General features: G+C 53.0%; 4 protein-coding genes across 4 annotated transcripts; 3 read left to right on the top strand and 1 right to left on the bottom strand.

Annotated features, from left to right (window-relative positions):
- Window positions 1-168: 168 nt before the first annotated feature.
- M409DRAFT_37843 (uncharacterized protein) lies at window positions 169-11,769 on the top strand (the record flags this gene model as incomplete). Its single annotated transcript, XM_033810808.1, has 1 exon — window positions 169-11,769. One exon carries the CDS (start codon window positions 169-171, stop codon window positions 11,767-11,769), a length of 11,601 nt encoding a protein of 3,866 aa, XP_033660779.1.
- A 663-nt stretch (window positions 11,770-12,432) lies between these two features.
- M409DRAFT_29701 (uncharacterized protein) lies at window positions 12,433-14,163 on the top strand (the record flags this gene model as incomplete). Its single annotated transcript, XM_033809586.1, has 1 exon — window positions 12,433-14,163. One exon carries the CDS (start codon window positions 12,433-12,435, stop codon window positions 14,161-14,163), a length of 1,731 nt encoding a protein of 576 aa, XP_033660780.1.
- A 352-nt stretch (window positions 14,164-14,515) lies between these two features.
- M409DRAFT_37850 (uncharacterized protein) lies at window positions 14,516-15,308 on the top strand (the record flags this gene model as incomplete). Its single annotated transcript, XM_033810810.1, has 2 exons — window positions 14,516-14,998; window positions 15,057-15,308. 2 exons carry the CDS (start codon window positions 14,516-14,518, stop codon window positions 15,306-15,308), a joined length of 735 nt encoding a protein of 244 aa, XP_033660781.1.
- A 184-nt stretch (window positions 15,309-15,492) lies between these two features.
- On the bottom strand, window positions 15,493-18,198 carry M409DRAFT_70776 (uncharacterized protein; the record flags this gene model as incomplete). Its single annotated transcript, XM_033818890.1, has 5 exons — window positions 15,493-15,848; window positions 15,897-16,323; window positions 16,376-16,613; window positions 16,999-17,134; window positions 18,165-18,198. The coding sequence occupies 5 exons, from the start codon at window positions 18,196-18,198 to the stop codon at window positions 15,493-15,495; spliced, it is 1,191 nt and encodes a 396-aa protein (XP_033660782.1).
- Window positions 18,199-18,329: the final 131 nt, after the last annotated feature.

The raw sequence follows: 18,329 nt of genomic DNA on the forward strand, positions 1-18,329 counted from the left end.
TTCGCTGCACGACCCTTCTGTTTCCTCCCCTCCAAAACCCACGAATAACTCCTCGAGCCTGCCAACACCACCCTCAACGCATGGGCGTTTGGTCATGCTAGCCTCAAGTCGAGGTTGAAGCACAAATCAATACTGCAGCCGTCAGGCTGCGAACATCACACCTCCGTCATGGCCGACCGGACGATTGAGTCCTATGAGGCCAAGCTGCAAGATGCCTCGTTGGACCTCAAGACCAAAGGCACTCTCCTCACCGAACTGCGGGACCAACTCGAGGGCCTCTGCTCAGGACCGTCGTACTCCATGTTCCTGAACAAGTTCGTGCCCATATTCCTGAACATCCTGGCGGGACCCGTCGTCTTCACATCGACCTCACCGGAGCAGAGAGTGCGATCATGTGTGTTGGAGATAATACATCGACTACCGCTGTCGTCGGATATTCAGGCGATGGAGCCGCATGCAGAGAAGATTGTGGACAAGTGCTTGGAGCTCGTCAAGACGGAGAATGAGGACAACTCGGTACTATGCCTCAAGATTGTTATGGACTTTTGCAGGTGGCATACTAAGACTGCTGGTGTTGCGTCAAAAGCTCAACCCTTCTTGGACCTCATCCTCGAGATCTTCGATAGCATGGAGCAAACCGTCAAGGACACATTCGAGACGCCAGTCTCGTCATCTGCTGCTGCGGGAGCTGCTCCTGGCACGCCCAACGCAGGAACTCCAGGATCGCCTGTGGCTTCCAATTCTCAATCGCTCCCACCAGACCCTGGTGCAGAGCAGCAAACGACGAGGCAGCTGGTCAAGGGCATGCACAGTTTCAAGGTCGTTGCCGAGTGTCCAATAATTGTGGTCTCCATCTTCCAAGCACACCGACAACTGGCGCCCAAGAACGTCGGCAACTTCACGCCTCGAATCAAGAATACCCTGCTACTGCAGGCAGGACCTCAGAAGAAAGCTCACGAGGAGGCCGCCCAGAACAACACCATCTTTACTGGCGTGGCACGGGAGATCAAGCTCAAAGGCCAGACGGCTGCATTTGGCGATCTTGTCACTGCGCAGGTCAAGACTATGTCATTCCTTGCCTACCTGTTGCGAGCCTATGCACAAACCCTTAATGACTTCCTGCCCAATCTTCCAGAGCTCACAGTTCGCTTGCTTCGCGACGTGCCCAGAAGTCACACCGCCACGCGTAAGGAGCTCCTGGTGGCTATCAGACACATCATCAACTTCAACTTTAGGGAAGTGTTTCTTCCAGTCATCCTCCCGTTACTGGATCCTCTCACCTTGGTCGGCGACTCCTTGACTGCAGAAGTTACTTTGAGACCGCTCGCATACACCATGCTTGCTGATCTCATTCACCACGTTCGCGAGAAACTGGATGCCGAGCAAATCTCGCGAGTTGTTCAAGTCTATGTGGGCCACTTGACCGGCGACGACGGGGTTGAAGTGCCTGGTACGAGCTATCAGACGATGAGTGCGAAGCTTCTCCTTAACATGGCTGAATGCATGTCGAAAGTGGAAGAAAAGAAAGACGCGAGATTCCTCATGATGAGCGTGTTGAATGGCATCGCCGATAAATTTGCTACCATGAACCGTGCATATCCAAATGCTGTCAAGTTGTACCGGCAACAGCAGGAGCATGCTGGTACTTCAGACCTAATCCCAGAGCACTATCTTGCAGAGAAAGATGCAAAGCCAGACTGGGATGAGACCGACATTTTCAATGCCATGCCCATCAAAGCCGTCAACCCGAAGGACAGATCGCAGGACCCTGTGACGGAAAACAAGTTCCTCTTCAAGAATCTGCTACAAGGACTCAAGCAGTTCTTCTATCAGTTGCGGAACAGCAACCCTCCTAAGATCAAGGAGGAGGTCGACGCATCTGCCGCGCCTCCTCACTGGAATGAGCTGTCATCAGGTTTTGAGGCGGAAGAGGTCGAGGTCCTCATCAAGCTCTTCCGTGAGGGTGCGAAGTGCTTCCAGTACTACGCACCGTTAGACTTGACTGGCGCCGACACGACTCCGAATGAGCCGAGTGCCAGTCTGTCCACTACTGCAAACTCGAAGGAAGAGAAGGATCTGCTTGAGACCTTTGCCACCATATTCCACCACTTGGACCCGGCCACCTTCCACGAGATCTTCACTTCAGGGACACCTTCCGGCATAGAGTTCTTGTACGAGCAGAGCTTCCAACACTCAGCTCTACTGCACATCCCGCAATTCCTCCTGGCCAGTGAGGCTACGAGCCCCGCCTTCTGTGGTATGCTCCTCAAGTTCCTCATGAGCAAGTTGCATGAAGTCGGCGAGGACGACTCGAACAAGACATCTGTCCTGCTACGCCTGTTCAAGCTGTCTTTCATGGCGGTCACGTTGTTCTCCCAACACAACGAGAGCGTCCTCCTGCCGCACGTGAAGGAGCTCATCACCAAGTCGATCGAGCTTTCTGTCACAGCAGAAAAGCCAGAGAACTACTTCTTGCTGCTTCGATCCCTCTTCCGCAGCATCGGAGGAGGACGCTTCGAGCATTTGTACAAGGAGATACTTCCTCTTCTGGAGATGCTGTTGGAAGTACTCAACACCCAGCTTGCAGCGGCCCCGGACACTCAGACCAGAGACCTCTTTGTCGAGTTGTCACTGACAGTGCCGGCCCGTCTCAGCCATCTGCTGCCCCATCTGTCGTTCCTGATGCGCCCACTGACTGTTGCTCTTCGATCTGGAGAGCAGGGACACTCACAAAGCTACCGCGCACATTCCAACGACCGCTCTTCTACAGGCCCTGGATCCAGCGAATTGACTGCACAAGGTCTGAGGACTCTCGAGCTGTGCGTTGACAATCTCACTGCCGATTACCTGGACCCTATCATGCAACCGTGGATGGAAGAAATCATGGGTAGTCTCTGGCGTATGCTGAAGCCGGCCAGTTTGACCAGTCCCAACTTCAACCCCTCGAGCGGTGGGCCAGTCCTTGCCAGCGGACACCAGGGTGCGCATACCGCAGTCAGAATCCTCGGCAAGCTTGGTGGTAGAAATCGCCGCTTCTTGACCAACCCACCCGATCTCGAATGGTGGGGCTATGCCGATGACGAGGCTAGCTACGATGTCCGTTTCATCGGAGCTGTGAGCAACGGGGGTGAGCGAGCCATGCCTTCGAGGCTCGGTATCGATACTGCTATCGACAAGCTCTGGGAGACTCCAAAGAACGCAGCCGCAAAGAAGGCAGATGAGTTCCACAAGCGCCAATCATTCAAGTTCATCGTTTCGCACGTCAAGTTGCTGATCGGTCAGGACAATCTGCCAGATGATCTGGCGCGGCTCGTGCGTCTACAAGCGGACGACCTGGCTACGAAGAACTTTGACTTTGGTCCAGATCTGTTTTCCGTGTCAGAGCGTTCCAAGTCAACAGCAAAGCGAGACGCTCAGCAACAAATCCTACTGAAGCTTCTGAAAGCTTTGATCTACGCGTCTGGCATTGACTGCCTCAAAGATGAGGCCGAGAGATTTTTGCAAGGCATCTACCGCCACTTCATGCTCGTCGAACTTGCAGTCGCCGTTGCGAAGGATAAGCACAACAAGCGTCCCTTCGCCGTACAATCTGGGGAGGGTCCAGTCTTCGTCGAGACCGGCATCTTGGCTGAGGCCATCTGCGAGAGCCTGGCATCAGACGTGAAGAGTGTTCGGGAGACGGCAGAGAATGCAGCCAGAACGTGCCTGAAGGTCGCGACGACCATCTTTGGCTCTGAGCAGAAGGCTGAGTGCCTGCCGTTCTTCGTGAAGCTCGCCGAGACTTTCAACCACGCCTGCTACGAAGAGGAATGGTTCACCAAGCAATCAGGATCGATCGGTATCTCCATCTTGACAGACAAGGAGAAGATGCCATTCTCCGACACCTGGATCACGGAGAGAATGGCGGAGATGCTGAAAGCGCTTCTGTACGTCGTTAAAGACATGCCTCAGGACCTTCCCGCCAATATCCGCGTACAAGCAAAGGACACGGTGATTGTCTTGGTCAAGCGATTTGGTGCTAGCGGCCAAGAGCAGAAAGATGCTCTTTCGACTAAGGAGAGCAGACTGCACCGACTAGCCAGCCAACTCATATCTGAGATCAGCAACATGAATCGCCATGTCCGAGAGGTTGCCCAAATGGCATTGCGAGCATTGGCTGCAGCATTCGATATGCCCTACTACGAACTCCTGGCACCTGTCAAGGACATCGTCACTGGACCTATCTATGTGAAGCCCCTGCGCGCATTGCCCTTTGGCGGCATGATTGGCTACATCGAGGCGATAAGCTTCCTGCTTGACGTCCCCGTCGACAAGGAGATTCTGCCATTTGACAATGACCTTAGCCGCTTCCTGTTCGAGACGCTTGCACTGGTCGATGCTGACGATGAGAATCTGGCTCCCAAGCCTTACGAGTTCCGCGCCGCAGAGTCTATCAATCGACTTCGTGTTGCTGGGCTCAAGCTCCTCACGACTGCGATCAAGCTACCAGGTTTCAACAACGCCACCACTGGGCAGCAGGGTCAAGGACAGACACCGAGCAACCAACACCGAGCCCGAGTTATTAGCATCTTCTTCAAGTCTCTCTACAGCAAGCAAAAGGACGTTGCCGGTGCCGCCAACGCTGGCTTGAAGATTGTTCTTCAATCAACTTCGAAGCTGCCGAAAGACTTGCTGCAGAATGGGCTCCGGCCGATACTCATGAATGTTCAGGACCCGCGCAAGCTCTCCGTTGAAGGACTGGAAGGCTTGAGGACGTTGCTGCAGCTCCTACACAACTACTTCAAAGTCGAGATTGGGACTAGATTGCTCGATCACATGAAGCACATAGCAGATCCGCCTACTTTGCAGAAGGTGTCTTTCTCCCTAATCGAGGCACAGCCCAAGATGAAGATTGTGACGGCGATATTCAGCGTCTTCCATCTGCTACCTAACCAAGCCGCGCAATTCTTGCAAGACCTGGTGGATCGGGTTTTGTCACTGGAAGAGTCGCTGAGGCGGACACGCAGCAGCCCATTCAGAGAGCCATTGGTTAAGTACCTGAACCACTACCCCAACGAGAGCTGGACATACTTCAGCGAGAAAATGAAGGACGCCACTCGTGGTCGATTCTTCGCACAGATTCTCGGACATCCTGAGAGCGGTGCACTACGAGAGAAGGTCATCAAAGAGGTTGACGGGCTCGTCAACACCTTCAACGGCGAAGGCACTGACGAAGAAAAGGCTCAGGCCGCCGTCAATGCTCTTCACTGTGCTGATGCCATCTGCTCGTTCGAAGACACTTCCAAGCAGCTCCTCGAGAACGAGAAAGCACGAAAGGCCTTGCTTGATGCAGCGAAGTCACTGCAGAGCCAGTTGCAGGATGGCAAGATCCCAAGCCATCTGCGATTGGCTGTGATGCAGACTGCTGAGCAGATTATGCACATTATGACCGTCTACCTACAACAGCAGCCCAAGGATCTGGATACTCTGTTTGAGATCTTCGATTGCTGCACCACGGGCGAACTCCAGGCTTGTCCCTCGTTGTTCGCCTTCCTGTACACAGAGGTCATTACCAACCAGTCTGTGGAGTATCAGCGCTCGATCGTGCATCGATGCATTGAGGTTTATACCTCCAAGGACACGACGCAGAAGTTAAAGTGGTTTGTCTTCCACAACTTGTCCAACCCAATCCTGGCGAACGATGTCATGCGCAATTGGGACAGTCTGTTCCAAGCGAACAGCAAGGGCACTGCTCTTCTGGACAAAGCAATGACAGAAGAAATTCACAACAAGCTCTGGAAGCCTCAGTCCGTAGCTGACACTACCGACGACAGTACCCCAGGCGTGGATCACAGCCGGATGGAACTCTTGCAGACGTCCGCCTTCCTCGTCAAGCATCATCACAGTATGCTCCAGGATGCTCGGAAAGACCTCATTAAGTTTGGGTGGAACTATATTCGACTTGACGATCACATCAACAAGTACGCGGCGTACTGCCTGATCGCTTACTTCATCCACCACTACGAGACACCACCAAAGATCGCCATGCAGGTGTACAACTCCCTTCTGCGTGCACATCAGACTGAAGGCAGAAATCTGGTCATGCAGTCACTCGAAGTCCTCGAGCCTGTTCTGAAGAAGCGTCTCGGTGGCGCCGATGGTCGGAATAGCGTCTGGTCACGATTGCCACGCAAGATATTGAGCGAAGAGCTTGGCAACGTGCAACAGCTGACCAGCATCTACAACTTTGTTGTGCGTCACCCGGACCTCTTTTACGAGGGCAGAGATGCTTTTGCTACGATCATCATCCCTTCGATGAGCAAGGTTGCCCAACTGCCGAACCCGAGCGTCGAGGGTAGAAAGCTTGCGGTGCACCTTTTCACGCTCATTTACCAGTGGGAAGAGCGTACCGTCAAGGACACTGGCTCACTTGCTGGTGCCGAGTCACCCACGGGCGACAAGCCAAGCAATCCGAAGAAAGCTGCCATAGGAAGCGCAGCTATTCGACTGATGCTCATCAAGTACATGGTGCAATTCATTGCGACCTTGTCCGAGCGGTGCCCCGTTTCTCCTCCCCGCAGCAAGGAGCTGTCTCCCAGTCAGCACCAGCAACAACAGTATCCCACAGAGACAGTGACCAAGTCACTTGATCTCCTCTCAAAGCTACTGTCCCCTCCGTACTGGGATGACCTGGACATCGATGCCATGTTTCCTAAGGTCACTGAGCAGATCTTGTGTTCAGACCACAAGCAGGATGACAAGCCCGATCTTTGGACTACCCGTGTTGTCAACACCATCCAGATTCTCAAGGTCCTTGTCAACTCTAGATCAGACGAGTGGGTGATTGCAAGGCTGCCACAGCTGCAGAAACTGCTCGCGAAGCAAATTGGCAGCGAGACCATCGAAATCCAGGATGCTTTGCACAATGCAGACCTGCCTGATAGTGTGGTTCCGAGGCTGCCACCATTGCTGCAGGGGATCCTGCAGCCCATTCCTACTCAACAACCCGAAGACGAACTCCCCGACGCTGATAGCCCCACGGAAGAGTTTACGACCTTCTTGACAACAACAGCAGGTGAGATTCTCGCGAACGGCAGCCATGTTGCAGGCATCAACATCCTCTGGGTCATGTCTCAGCGCAAGCCTGAAGACATTGATCCGCATATCCCAGCATTGTTGAAGACGTTGCAGACGAAGCTGGCCAAGGACCACCTGGCGGCACAAATCATGCCCCAGATGGCACAGGCGACAGGCATGCAGCCGCATAACTCTAGCCCACTCGAGATCGAAATCACCGTAAACATGATCATCAAGGTCATTGAGATGCTGTCCTCTCGCATCAGCATGCTCGGCGAGCAACGTCGGCCCTATCTCAGTGTGCTAGCGTCGCTGGTGGAACGCTCGATGAGCAATGCGCTCTGCGAGAAGATCCTCAACCAGGTTGAGAATTGGGTGTTCAATCCCACCGAGCCAGTCCCAACATTGAAGGAGAAGACTGCTGTCCTGCAAAAGATGATGCTCTTCGAGAATCGTCCCGATCCGACACTGTACAACCAGTTCATGAATCTCGTCATCCGCATCTACGAGGATCCCAAGATCACTCGTTCGGAATTGGCTGTGCGCATGGAGCACGCATTCTTGATAGGATTGAGGAGCCAGGACATTGATATGCGTACGAGATTCGTCTCGACTTACGACAAGGCCCTGAGTAGGACTACGGGCAATCGATTCTTCAAGCTCATCTGCGAGCAGCAATGGGATGTCTTGGCCGAGTCATTTTGGCTCAGTCAGGTCATTCAGCTCATGTTTGGCTCTCTCGACCAACACAGCTCTCTTCACCTACATGCGGACGACTTTAGGTGTTTGCCAGCCTCGAAAGCGTTTGGCACATACAGCAGTGATGCACGTCTGGGAGATGTCATGATTGACGATGCACTCGAAGCGATGCTAGCTGAAGAGAAGCATTTCATGAGAGAAGTCAACGTGGTGCCAGCTCGAGACATTCTCGGTCCACTTGCTGAGATTCAACACACCGACTGGCATCTTGCTCACGACATCTGGGTTGCCTACTTCCCTATGTGCTGGTCAACGCTGACCAAGGACGATCGCGATGATGTGGAGCATGGATTGGTCTCTCTCCTTGCCAAGGACTACCATCAGCGACAGCTGGATCGTCGTCCGAACTGCGTGTCTACGCTACTGGAAGGTATCGCCAGCGCCCGCCCGCGTGTTAAGTTCTCCCCGCAGGTTATGAAGTACCTCGCCAAGTCGTACGATGCGTGGTATGTCGCTGCAACTTTCATGGAAGATCTCGCCATGAAGCCCATTGTAGACACGGCAGCTGTTCGCGAGAGTAATCTAGACGCTCTTGTGGAGACCTATGCTGGCTTGGAGGAGAGCGACCTTTTCTACGGAACTTGGCGCCGCCGCGCAGTGTATGTCGAGACCAACGCTGCCTTGTCGTACGAGCAGAACGGCGTCTGGGACAAGGCACAGACGATGTACGAGCAGGCTCAGGTCAAGGTCCGAACTCAGTCATTGCCATACTCTACAGGCGAGTACATGCTCTGGGAAGATCACTGGGTCCTCTGTGCCCAGAAGCTCCAGCAGTGGGATGTCCTAGGAGAATTTGCCAAGCACGAGAACCTCAATGACCTCTATCTGGAGTCAATGTGGCGAAGCTATGATACCTGGACTACAGCGGAGAACAGGGAGCACCTGGAGACAGTGATAAAAGCAGTGTCGGACGCTCCTACTCCACGTCGTATGTTCTTCCAGGCGTTCATGTCACTGCTCAAGCTGCACAACAAGACCGAGACGCCGCAGGACTTCAACCGCATCTGCGATGAGAACATCCAACTCTCGATCAAGAACTGGCACAAGCTGCCACGGCGCATTACAGGAGCACACATTGGTCTCTTGCAGAACTTCCAGCAGCTCGTCGAGCTCCACGATGCTAGTGTCATCTGCCAGAGCTTAGCGCAGACGAATGCTGGAAATCTGGACGTGAAGTCTCAAGAGCTGAAAGTGCTCCTCAGTACTTGGCGAGACCGCCTGCCGAATCTATGGGACGATATCAATGCCTGGCAGGATCTGGTGACCTGGCGCCAGCACATTTTCCAGCTCATCAATGGAACCTATCTGAGTCTGTTGCCGAACAACGGGCAGAATGCTACTGGCAACTCCTTTGCGTACCGTGGCTACCATGAGACAGCCTGGATTATTAATCGCTTCGCTCATGTCGCTCGGAAACACAACATGCCTGAAGTGTGCATTACTCAACTCAGCAAGATCTACACCCTTCCTAACATAGAGATTCAGGAGGCGTTTTTGAAGCTGAGAGAGCAAGCCAAGTGTCACTACCAGAACCGGAGCGAGCTCACGAACGGGCTTGAGGTCATCAACAACACTAATCTGAACTACTTTGGTCAGCAGCAGAAGGCTGAATTCTACACGCTAAAGGGCATGTTCTTGAGCAAGTTGAACCAGAAGGAGGAGGCTTCTGATGCCTTCGGTACGGCGCTATTCTTCGACATCAAGCTTCCAAAGGCGTGGGCAGAATGGGGTCGGTACAGCGACAAGCTCTTCAAGGAGGATCCCACCAACATGGAGCTTGGCTCCAATGCGCTCAGCTGCTACCTGGAAGCCGCCGGTCAATACAAGAGTGCCAAGTCCCGCAAGCTGCTCAGCCGGATCTTGTGGTTGCTGAGCTTGGACGACTCTGAGGGCACTCTGTCCTCCAAGTTCCATGAGTACCACGGCGATCATCCATGGTGGTACTGGGTCACCTTCATCCCACAGCTGCTTAATAACCTGTCGAGGACGGAGAAGGAGGCAGACATCGCTCACCAGATCCTCAGCAGCCTGGCAAAGACGTACCCGCAGGCACTGCACTTCCAGCTTCGCACGTCTCATGAAGACATGCTGGTCATCAAGAAGTCTATTTCCCAGCGTGAGCAGAAGGAGAAGGCTGCCAAGGCGAAGCAGCAAGGTGGAGAAGTCGCCAAGACGGAGTCACCAGCTCGACCAGAGAGTGCCGGCGGACAATCACGACCTGGCACTGCGGCTGGCGAGCAAGCTCAGACCACTGAGACGAACGGCGAAGAAGTCAAGAAGGAGGGTGAGGAGACCAAGGAGAAGCCGAAGCCTCGCAAGGCGTGGGAGCATACTGAAGCATTGATAATAACATTGCGCACTGCGTTCCCACTGCTCTATGCGTCGATGGAGGCCATGGTGGAGCAGATCCAGCGCCACTTCAAATGTCCGCCAGATGAGGACGCCTTCCGATTGATCGTCGCACTCCTCAACGATGCGCTCAGCTATGTCGGCCGGTCGCCTCATTCGTTCTCCCAGGAGAACAAGCTGCCACCGCAGACTGAAGCGAACATCACGCGATTTGCCGATACTATCCTGCCGCCGCACATCCGCAAGGCATTCGAGGCCGACTTTGTCACCAAGAAGCCGACGATGTACGAGTACATTCTCAAGCTGCGGCGATGGCGTGACAAGCTGGCTGAGCGACTAGACCGTCGACCTTCGCAGTTCCACCTCGCTGAGACGACGCACTTGAGCGGCTTCCGCTTCGTCTGGTTCGACGAAGTGGAAATTCCTGGCCAATACCTCCAGCACAAGGACAAGAACCAGGACTTTGTTCGCATCGAGCGCTTCTTGCCCGTTGTCGATATGGTCCGTGGTGTTGCTGGCAGTCACCGTAGGCTCAAGATTCGTGGCCACGATGGTAGCGTGCATCCGTTCGCTATTCAGCACCCGGCGCCACGACACAGTCGCCGCGAAGAGCGCATTCTGCAGCTGTTCCGCATCTTCAACAGTACACTGTCGAAGAAGAAGGAGAGTCGTCGCCGCAACTTGCAGTTCCACCTGCCGGTCATGGTTCCCGTGTCGCCAGGAATGCGTCTTATCCAGGACGATCCATCGTACGTCACCTTGCAAGCCATCTACGAGGATCATTGTCGCCGCCACGAGATCGACAAGGACGAGCCACTCATGTTCACCATGGAGAAGATGCGGGGCATTCCGCCTCAGAAGCAAGAGCAGTGGCTCAACATGCGCATCGAAGCGTTGAACCACATCCAAGAGCGTTATGTGCCAAAGGATGTTGTTCGCAAGTACTTTGCCGCCACCTATCCTTCCTACGACTCGTTCTGGCTGTTCCGCAAGCACTTCTCGTACCAGCTCGCGGCGTTGACGTACATCACCTTCACTATGCACATGACCGTTCGCTATCCCAACAAGATGCATATCGCCAGAGGTAGTGGCAACATCTGGGGCTCTGAGCTGTTGCCGTTCATGCTGGCGAATCGTCCGATCTTCCATCAGCCTGAGCCGGTACCGTGGCGACAGACACCAAATCTGCAAGTGCTCATGGGACCGATTCACACCGAGGGCATCTTCACGTGCGCTTTGATGGCCATTGCCCGCTGCTTGACGTCTGACAACATCTCAAGCCCACCTGCCACAGCCAATGGACAGCAGAACGCCGCACAGGAGACGAATAACTGCGAGCTTGAGCATCATCTGTCCATCTTCATCAGAGATGAGATCCAGTTCTGGTACACGCAGTCACACCGCCAAGGACACTTCAAGGAGAACGAGATGCGCGAGCACGTCCAGCGCAACGCCGAGGCGATCGTCAACAAGGCTGTTGCTATTGCGAAGGAGCCGACAGGCAACAACCTGCCGGCTAGTCAGAGCGTGCTCGATTTCATTGCCAAGGCCACGAATCCGGAGAAGCTGGCGCAGACGGATCTGCTTTGGATGCCGTATCTGTAAACAATCAAAGGAAAGGAAAGGGAATTCAGATTGATTGAAAGGAGTTGAGATTGGAATGGGATGTGTGTTTCTTAGCGTGGAGTTGTGGGAGATGATATGATGAGAGATCCGAGACTCAGTGCTAGTCGCGCTGCAGAGTGACTTTTAGCGATGGTGTTGTGGTGAGGGGTTTGATGTTCGTGTTGGAGGGTAGCTTCTTCCACGTTTTTGTATGATAGGTAGTGGCAGCAATGATGTTGTGTCTTGAAGCCGTCACGGGACAAGGCTGCGTCACGGACATGCTCTGAACTTTGCTAGCTGACGCAACCACATCAACGGCGTCAACGACACCAACTCCGAACATGTACGCTCCTCCATTGATTTCCTGCTCAATAGCAGTTCAGTCTGGCCGGCTGAGGACCGGTTGCCTTGCTCAGACGCCGCTCGGCAGCTTTAAACTTTTCCCGGACCCGCAAGGCCGAACGGGTCCGTCAGCACCGATTGAGACATCAGACATAGAACGTTGTGCTATTATACCCATTCTTGACATACAAAATAGTATCCCACGCCCAGAAACGCCCAGAAGGAATAGGATTGCCTATCCGTCTCACCATAATCCTGGTCTCTGCCCAATTGCAACAACGAGCCTCAGCGATTCCAACCGTCAGATCAGATCACACAACCATGACCGATTCGACAAATGCCCTGTCGAGGCTAAGCTCGACGAGTGAGCTGGCGAGGAGGAACATTGCCAGGGAGACAATTACCAAAATTGATGATGCCCCTGTACCGACCCCTGGTATCATCATGCAAATCCGGACGGGAAAGGTGAAGAAGAATGCTTTGGGAGGGGAGATCACATCAGCCATCTATAAGCAAGTACGGGATGGGCCGGTGTACTGTACGGAGACAGGACTTGTTGGCGACGAGCATGTGTATTATCTCCATGGCGGTCACGACCGAGCTGTCCATCAATACGACCCGAATCACTACGCGGATTGGAGGAGCGAGAATCCTCCCAAGCCTGGGTTGTACGATGTCGGTGGATTTGGAGAGAACATCAGCGCGACGAATATGAGTGAGGATAATGTCTGCATTGGGGATGTGTTCAAGGTGGGAGAGGATGTTCTGCTCCAGGTGCGCGAGCCTCGACATCCGTGCTATAAGCTCAATTCACGCTTCGAGTGGCCTCGTGCACTTAAGCGCACATTACGATCTGGACGGTCTGGCTGGAATTATGGCGTTTTGAAGACGGGGTACATCAACAAAGGGGATACTATTACGCTCGTGGAAAGGCCCTTGCCGAAGTGGTCCATTACGAATGTGCAAAGAGTCATCAGGGGTAAAGTGGTACCTATCTCACTGGTTGCGGAGTGTGCTGCGCTGCCCATGACAGACCTATGGTTGGACCTTGCCAAGAGGAGGCTGAGAGAAGCACCCAAAACATACACTCTGGTCAGAGCGTGGTACGTCACACCGCGCGTGAGGAAGCTCACCTTCGCCCTGAAGGAGCCTCTCCCGATCAGCCAGCCTGAGTTTGATCCCTACGCCTTTGCACAGATCAAGTTCGGACCCGATCTTAGCATTGCTCGGTCATATTCTATCGTCGAGGGGACTTTACAGGAATTCAGTCTCGGTGTTGCGCTCGATGATCACTCTCGAGGAGGATCGGCGTATCTTCATAAGAAGCTCAAGGTTGGGGATAGCATTGAGATGTCGCCGGGGGCGAATCCCAAAACGGTTGAGAACGACAAGACGTGTGAAGAGGAGGGGAGCAACGCGGAAAGATTAATAATTATCGGTGGCATTGGAGTCACTGCCTTTATGCCGTCGATACGAGATTGGGAGCAGAAAGGCCTACCGTACCATGTCCATTACGCCGTAAGAAGTCCAGAGGACGCGGCTTTCCTCGACGAGATCCCTGTCGACAAAGTCACTCTCTACGCAAAGTCAAGAGACGAACGATTGGACATCAACAAAGTGATACCATCTCTCGGACACGGTACCTGCCCTGCCCGCATCTTCAGTTGCGGTCCTTCAAGAATGATGAAAGCCTGTGAAGAGCGTGGCGCAGAGCTAGGCTATCCCGAGCACATGGTGCATTTCGAGGACTTCTCTGCTCCGGGTGGCGATGATCTAGGACAGGAATTCGAAGTTGAAGTTGATGAGCCGGAGACTGATCGCCATGAGACGCTCAAGGTACCTTCGGATCAAAGTCTCCTGGATGTGCTGAATGATGCTGGCTTTGATGTTTTGTTCTCCTGCAAGAATGGAGGCTGTGGCGCTTGTAAAGTCACGTTGTGCAATGGGAAAGTGGATTTCAAAAGTGCCGTGTTGAAAGCGGAGGAGAAGAAGAGTGCTTTGCAGAGTTGTGTTGATCGAGGGGTTGGGAAGATCAGGATTGAGATTGATTGAATGACCAGACGTTGTTCTCGGCTCGGACCAAGACACATACACATAATTTGAGAGCCCTACAGTCTAGAGTAATAGAGGATGATTAGACATCTTGCAGACAGCCAATGCTTACTCTTTGACAGGTATGTGTCCGTTTCACCCGCTCCTTCCGCTTTCGGCTCAGGATTTAGCCGGCTCGTTGGGTCGGGATGTAGAGAAGGCTATGGGGAAGGCAGGAAGCAATTCCGATATATCAGAAGACTTACATATCACTCTAATAATGCGAATGACTTCGAGACATCATCGCCCGTCCCCTCTATCTCTTCATATCAATCCCACCTAACGAGTCTGCGACCACAAAAATTCCCCAAGTATGCCAGACCTCCACAGCCTCCCTCCAGGCTCCCGGCCAGACAAAGCAATCCGCAACAACGGCCCTACAGACCTCCTCCTCGAACGTCTCAAACTCCGCGAACTAGCCGAAGGCTGGCCCCTCTACCGGGACGCCTGCGAATGGGAAAACCTCGCCTCCCTCTTCCACCCGGACGCCTACATCTACACGACCTGGACGGGCCGCACACACTTCAAAGATTTCATCGAGGCGTCGAAACGGGGCATGGATGGTGGAGCGTGGATCATGCATCGGTGTCATGGGGTTAGTACGGATATTGACACCGAGGGACGGAGGGCGGTGACGAAGATGAAGGCGACTATTACGCAGAGGTTTGTGCTTGAGGGTGGGATTGAGGTGGATGCGGAGAGTGATTGTCGGTTTTGTTTCTTTTGGGAGAAGGGTGCTGGTGCTGGTGCTGAGGGGCAGTGGAGGGCGAGGTTTGTGAGGCATTGGTATGAGAAGGTAGGATTGATCGTTCCTGGAGGAAGTTTTGATTTTCTGGGCTTATTGATCTTTGCAGGACAAACTCATCCCTGTAACGCCGGATCGTGTACCGAAGCTGGATTATCAGAAGTTGATGGAGTACCCTCCTGGATATCGCCACTTGGCGTACTTGCAGGAGTTGACCATGTGCGTGAAGGTTATGAAAGATATGCCAGGGCATCGAAGAGATAAGCGGGCGGAGGGTGGGAGTCAAATCTGCGGCGAGAAGCATGACCTGCTGTATTGGCAATGTAAGGCTTGGGTCGAGGGCAATGAAGTCGATATTTAGAAGAAGTTGCTAAGGGGTAAGGAGGCCTTTCTCAGAGTTAGACCTCTCCTTGCGCTATCCCGAGTGTCCTGCTCACCGTAGGACATTCATTTCTTTATTGCGGGTAATCTGACAAGCTAGAAGTAAGAAACCGTGTCGTCAAACGATGCACTACAGCTGCATGTACGTACGTCCAAGGCCAAATTCACCGTGGCACACGTACGATGCTATCAACATGACCATATAACTGTTTGCCAATCCACCAAACTGCCACAACGGCAGCAACACCTCCGAAAACCTGTACGGTTTCCAACCAGTTCTGAATCTCAACCTTGGAAACGGTGTATCCCTCATGAGTAGGAAAGATACCATTTTGTTGGAAGTGCTCAAGGAGCTCGTTCTTCTCAATCCATCGTTCAAGGATCCATGTCTCCAGAGCTTTCGGATCGTCATACGGAATGTCCTTCATGACAAAGCGACGCCAGTGCATATGAACTCGAGGTGACTTGCGACCTTCGATGAACAATTTTTTCATGCTATGTACTTCTTGGCCATATTCTCCTGGTCTGAATACTGTTAGCGTTGATCTCAAAAATTTGGAGCGGGTACTTACTCGAATGCCATCATATGCAATAGTGCAGTCGTACACCCAGTCCACTGTAGAGGACAATCCTTGTAGGCAGCACTGTAGACCACGACTTCTCGGCAACAGAACATGCTTAAGGTCGGCAGTACCGCTCTTGCTCGACCATCTCTGACTGGCAGCACGGGCGTTCCTCGACATGTTGGTGCCCTCGGGAAAGAGAAGCAGCCACATTGAATCGCGTGTTCTGATGTCCGCCAGGCGTTCTATACCCCCTTCGAATATCACTCTGTCCGCCTCCCAATTTCGAGATAGGAAAATCCAAGAGAAGAACTTCATTCCCCATCCCAGAAGCGGAATCCTTTGCAAAGCGTCTTTGAGAACGACGAAGAAATGGCCATGTTTTCCGGCTGTATAAGCAATCCACCAAAAGAATATCCAATCAGTGTAGATCTGGAGATGTCAGCGACGGCTACCAAGTGCACGCAGCATACCTGAAACTTACCTGATGGTTTGCAATCAAGACCATGCGATCGGGAAAATCAAGTTGGAGTCTCTTTCCACCACGTATCTGCCCGGCAACGCTAGCGTCACCGCCGATGCGAACTGTTGTAGGTGCACACACTTGGTTGAAGCCGAGTATGAGTAGGGCAGTAGACTGCTTTACTACTGCTTGCCAGGCGTGGTACCACCGGCCGTTCAAAAAGTAAAGTGGAGCACCAAGCCATTGCTGGACATGTAGACTGGATTACTGGTCAGCTACCTCGTCAATGCGGATGCATCAATAGTTTCATACCATGCTGCAGTCGATAGAAAGGTCAACGCAGCCCCAACCTTCAGACAGGTTTGCGCAAGTGAGGCCTTTGACGATGAAGTCGAAGATGGCCCGGCGGGTTCGAATATGTCGAAGCGTGACTGTTGCCCGGATGTTTCCTTGTGGCCATTCATGGTGAGAGATGGAGGTACGGGATCGCTGTGCAATGCGGGAATTGTGGCAACAATCGTCTGTCTGGTGATTGGCCTCGTCAAGGTTTGCTTGACGGGTATACTTGAAAGGTTTCGATGACTTCTATTGAGACCATCATAAGCCGCTCGTTTTAGAATGCTTTTGGAAAGACCAGCATGTACATTGCGTCTCTGAACCCTGATATGGCAGTCGAGATGTTCTTGCACAGTGGATTCGCCCCTTGCGGCCTCGGAGAAGCTTCCGAACTTTCAGATACGGCAGAAAATGACGACGTACACGGACGTAGTTTTACAAGAACTGGAAAGTCGATTCGATGCGTTCCGGCAGAAATTCCCCGGATATCTGTGTGCGAATGACAGGAAGCGAGCCCTGGGCATGTCTAGCTTGGTTGAAAGAAGCCTGTTCCGGGCCGCGCGTGCTGTCGGCGCAGCCGATTACTGATTCTGGAACGCGAGAGTTCCCCCCACAGCCTTGTGATGGCTCAGCATCTTGAGCCAGGCAGAGGCTTTGATTAAGTCAAGTAAAAAAATCGGCGCCTGAGCCTGTTGCCTTTTGCTTGAGAAGCTGATATCGACTCCGGTGTTATCGGAGCGAGCCGACAAGTTGACATTGCTCTTGGTGCCCTGGGTGTGGAACGCGTAGGGGTTGGGAGGCCATAGGTAGCGAGTGCTGTGTTCGAGCGAGGATCGGTGTCCCTATGATGGATGGCAATTGGCTCTGATGTGATTGAAGCGGTTTCAGGGTAGTGCTTTTTGTGGTTGTGGATGCCAAAGTGTACATGTATTTCATGTGTCCCACCCTCATTCTCTCGCGCCATTCGAGCGCCTTGCTCTTGTTCTGGGTGCTTCGTCCTGCTCACGGCTGTCCCCTTTTAAGGTATAAGTTAACTATCAAAGAAGCAAGAGGTTAAGTGTTTGGAATAGTACTAAATGTACTGCTAGCGGTGCTAAGATATACTCCGGGATTTCCCTTGCTTGGCGCAAAAATGGTGATCATCATCTCGCATTAGTAAAGAACTTTTCCTTTCCTGCCCTACCCTTGCATCCTACGCTTGTAACCTCTTGACATCTCTTGAACGCTCACATCGGATCAAATCCTAGCCCACTGTCGAGCGCGACTGATACAACTGGAGCCGCTGGCAAGGCTAATCTAATTCATGGTGGAACTCGGTATGAGTTGGGTTAAGTGTCCTCCCTTTGGAACGGGTGGCCTTCCTAAACCATGAATTAGAGCTTGTAGAACTCGTACGCAACCCTATAGTGTCTTGTGTCCCTGACACTAACCTCCCACAGCCTATGCTGACATCGTTCACAGCCAAGAGCCCAACGTATTGGGAGCTCGGGGTTATCGCGATTCTTCATCCCCTCAGCTCCTTCTACTTTCCTCTAACGACAAGGGCAAATGCCATGAGCGTCAAACGAGATAGGAATTTGGGCTGTTGAGATACACCAGGTCGCTTCCGATGACACATGCCACCAGAACCGGGACTATG

The sequence above is a fragment of the Zasmidium cellare genome, assembly GCF_010093935.1.
Source record: "Zasmidium cellare ATCC 36951 unplaced genomic scaffold M409scaffold_54, whole genome shotgun sequence".
NCBI classification, from domain to species: Eukaryota; Fungi; Ascomycota; class Dothideomycetes; order Mycosphaerellales; family Mycosphaerellaceae; genus Zasmidium; species Zasmidium cellare.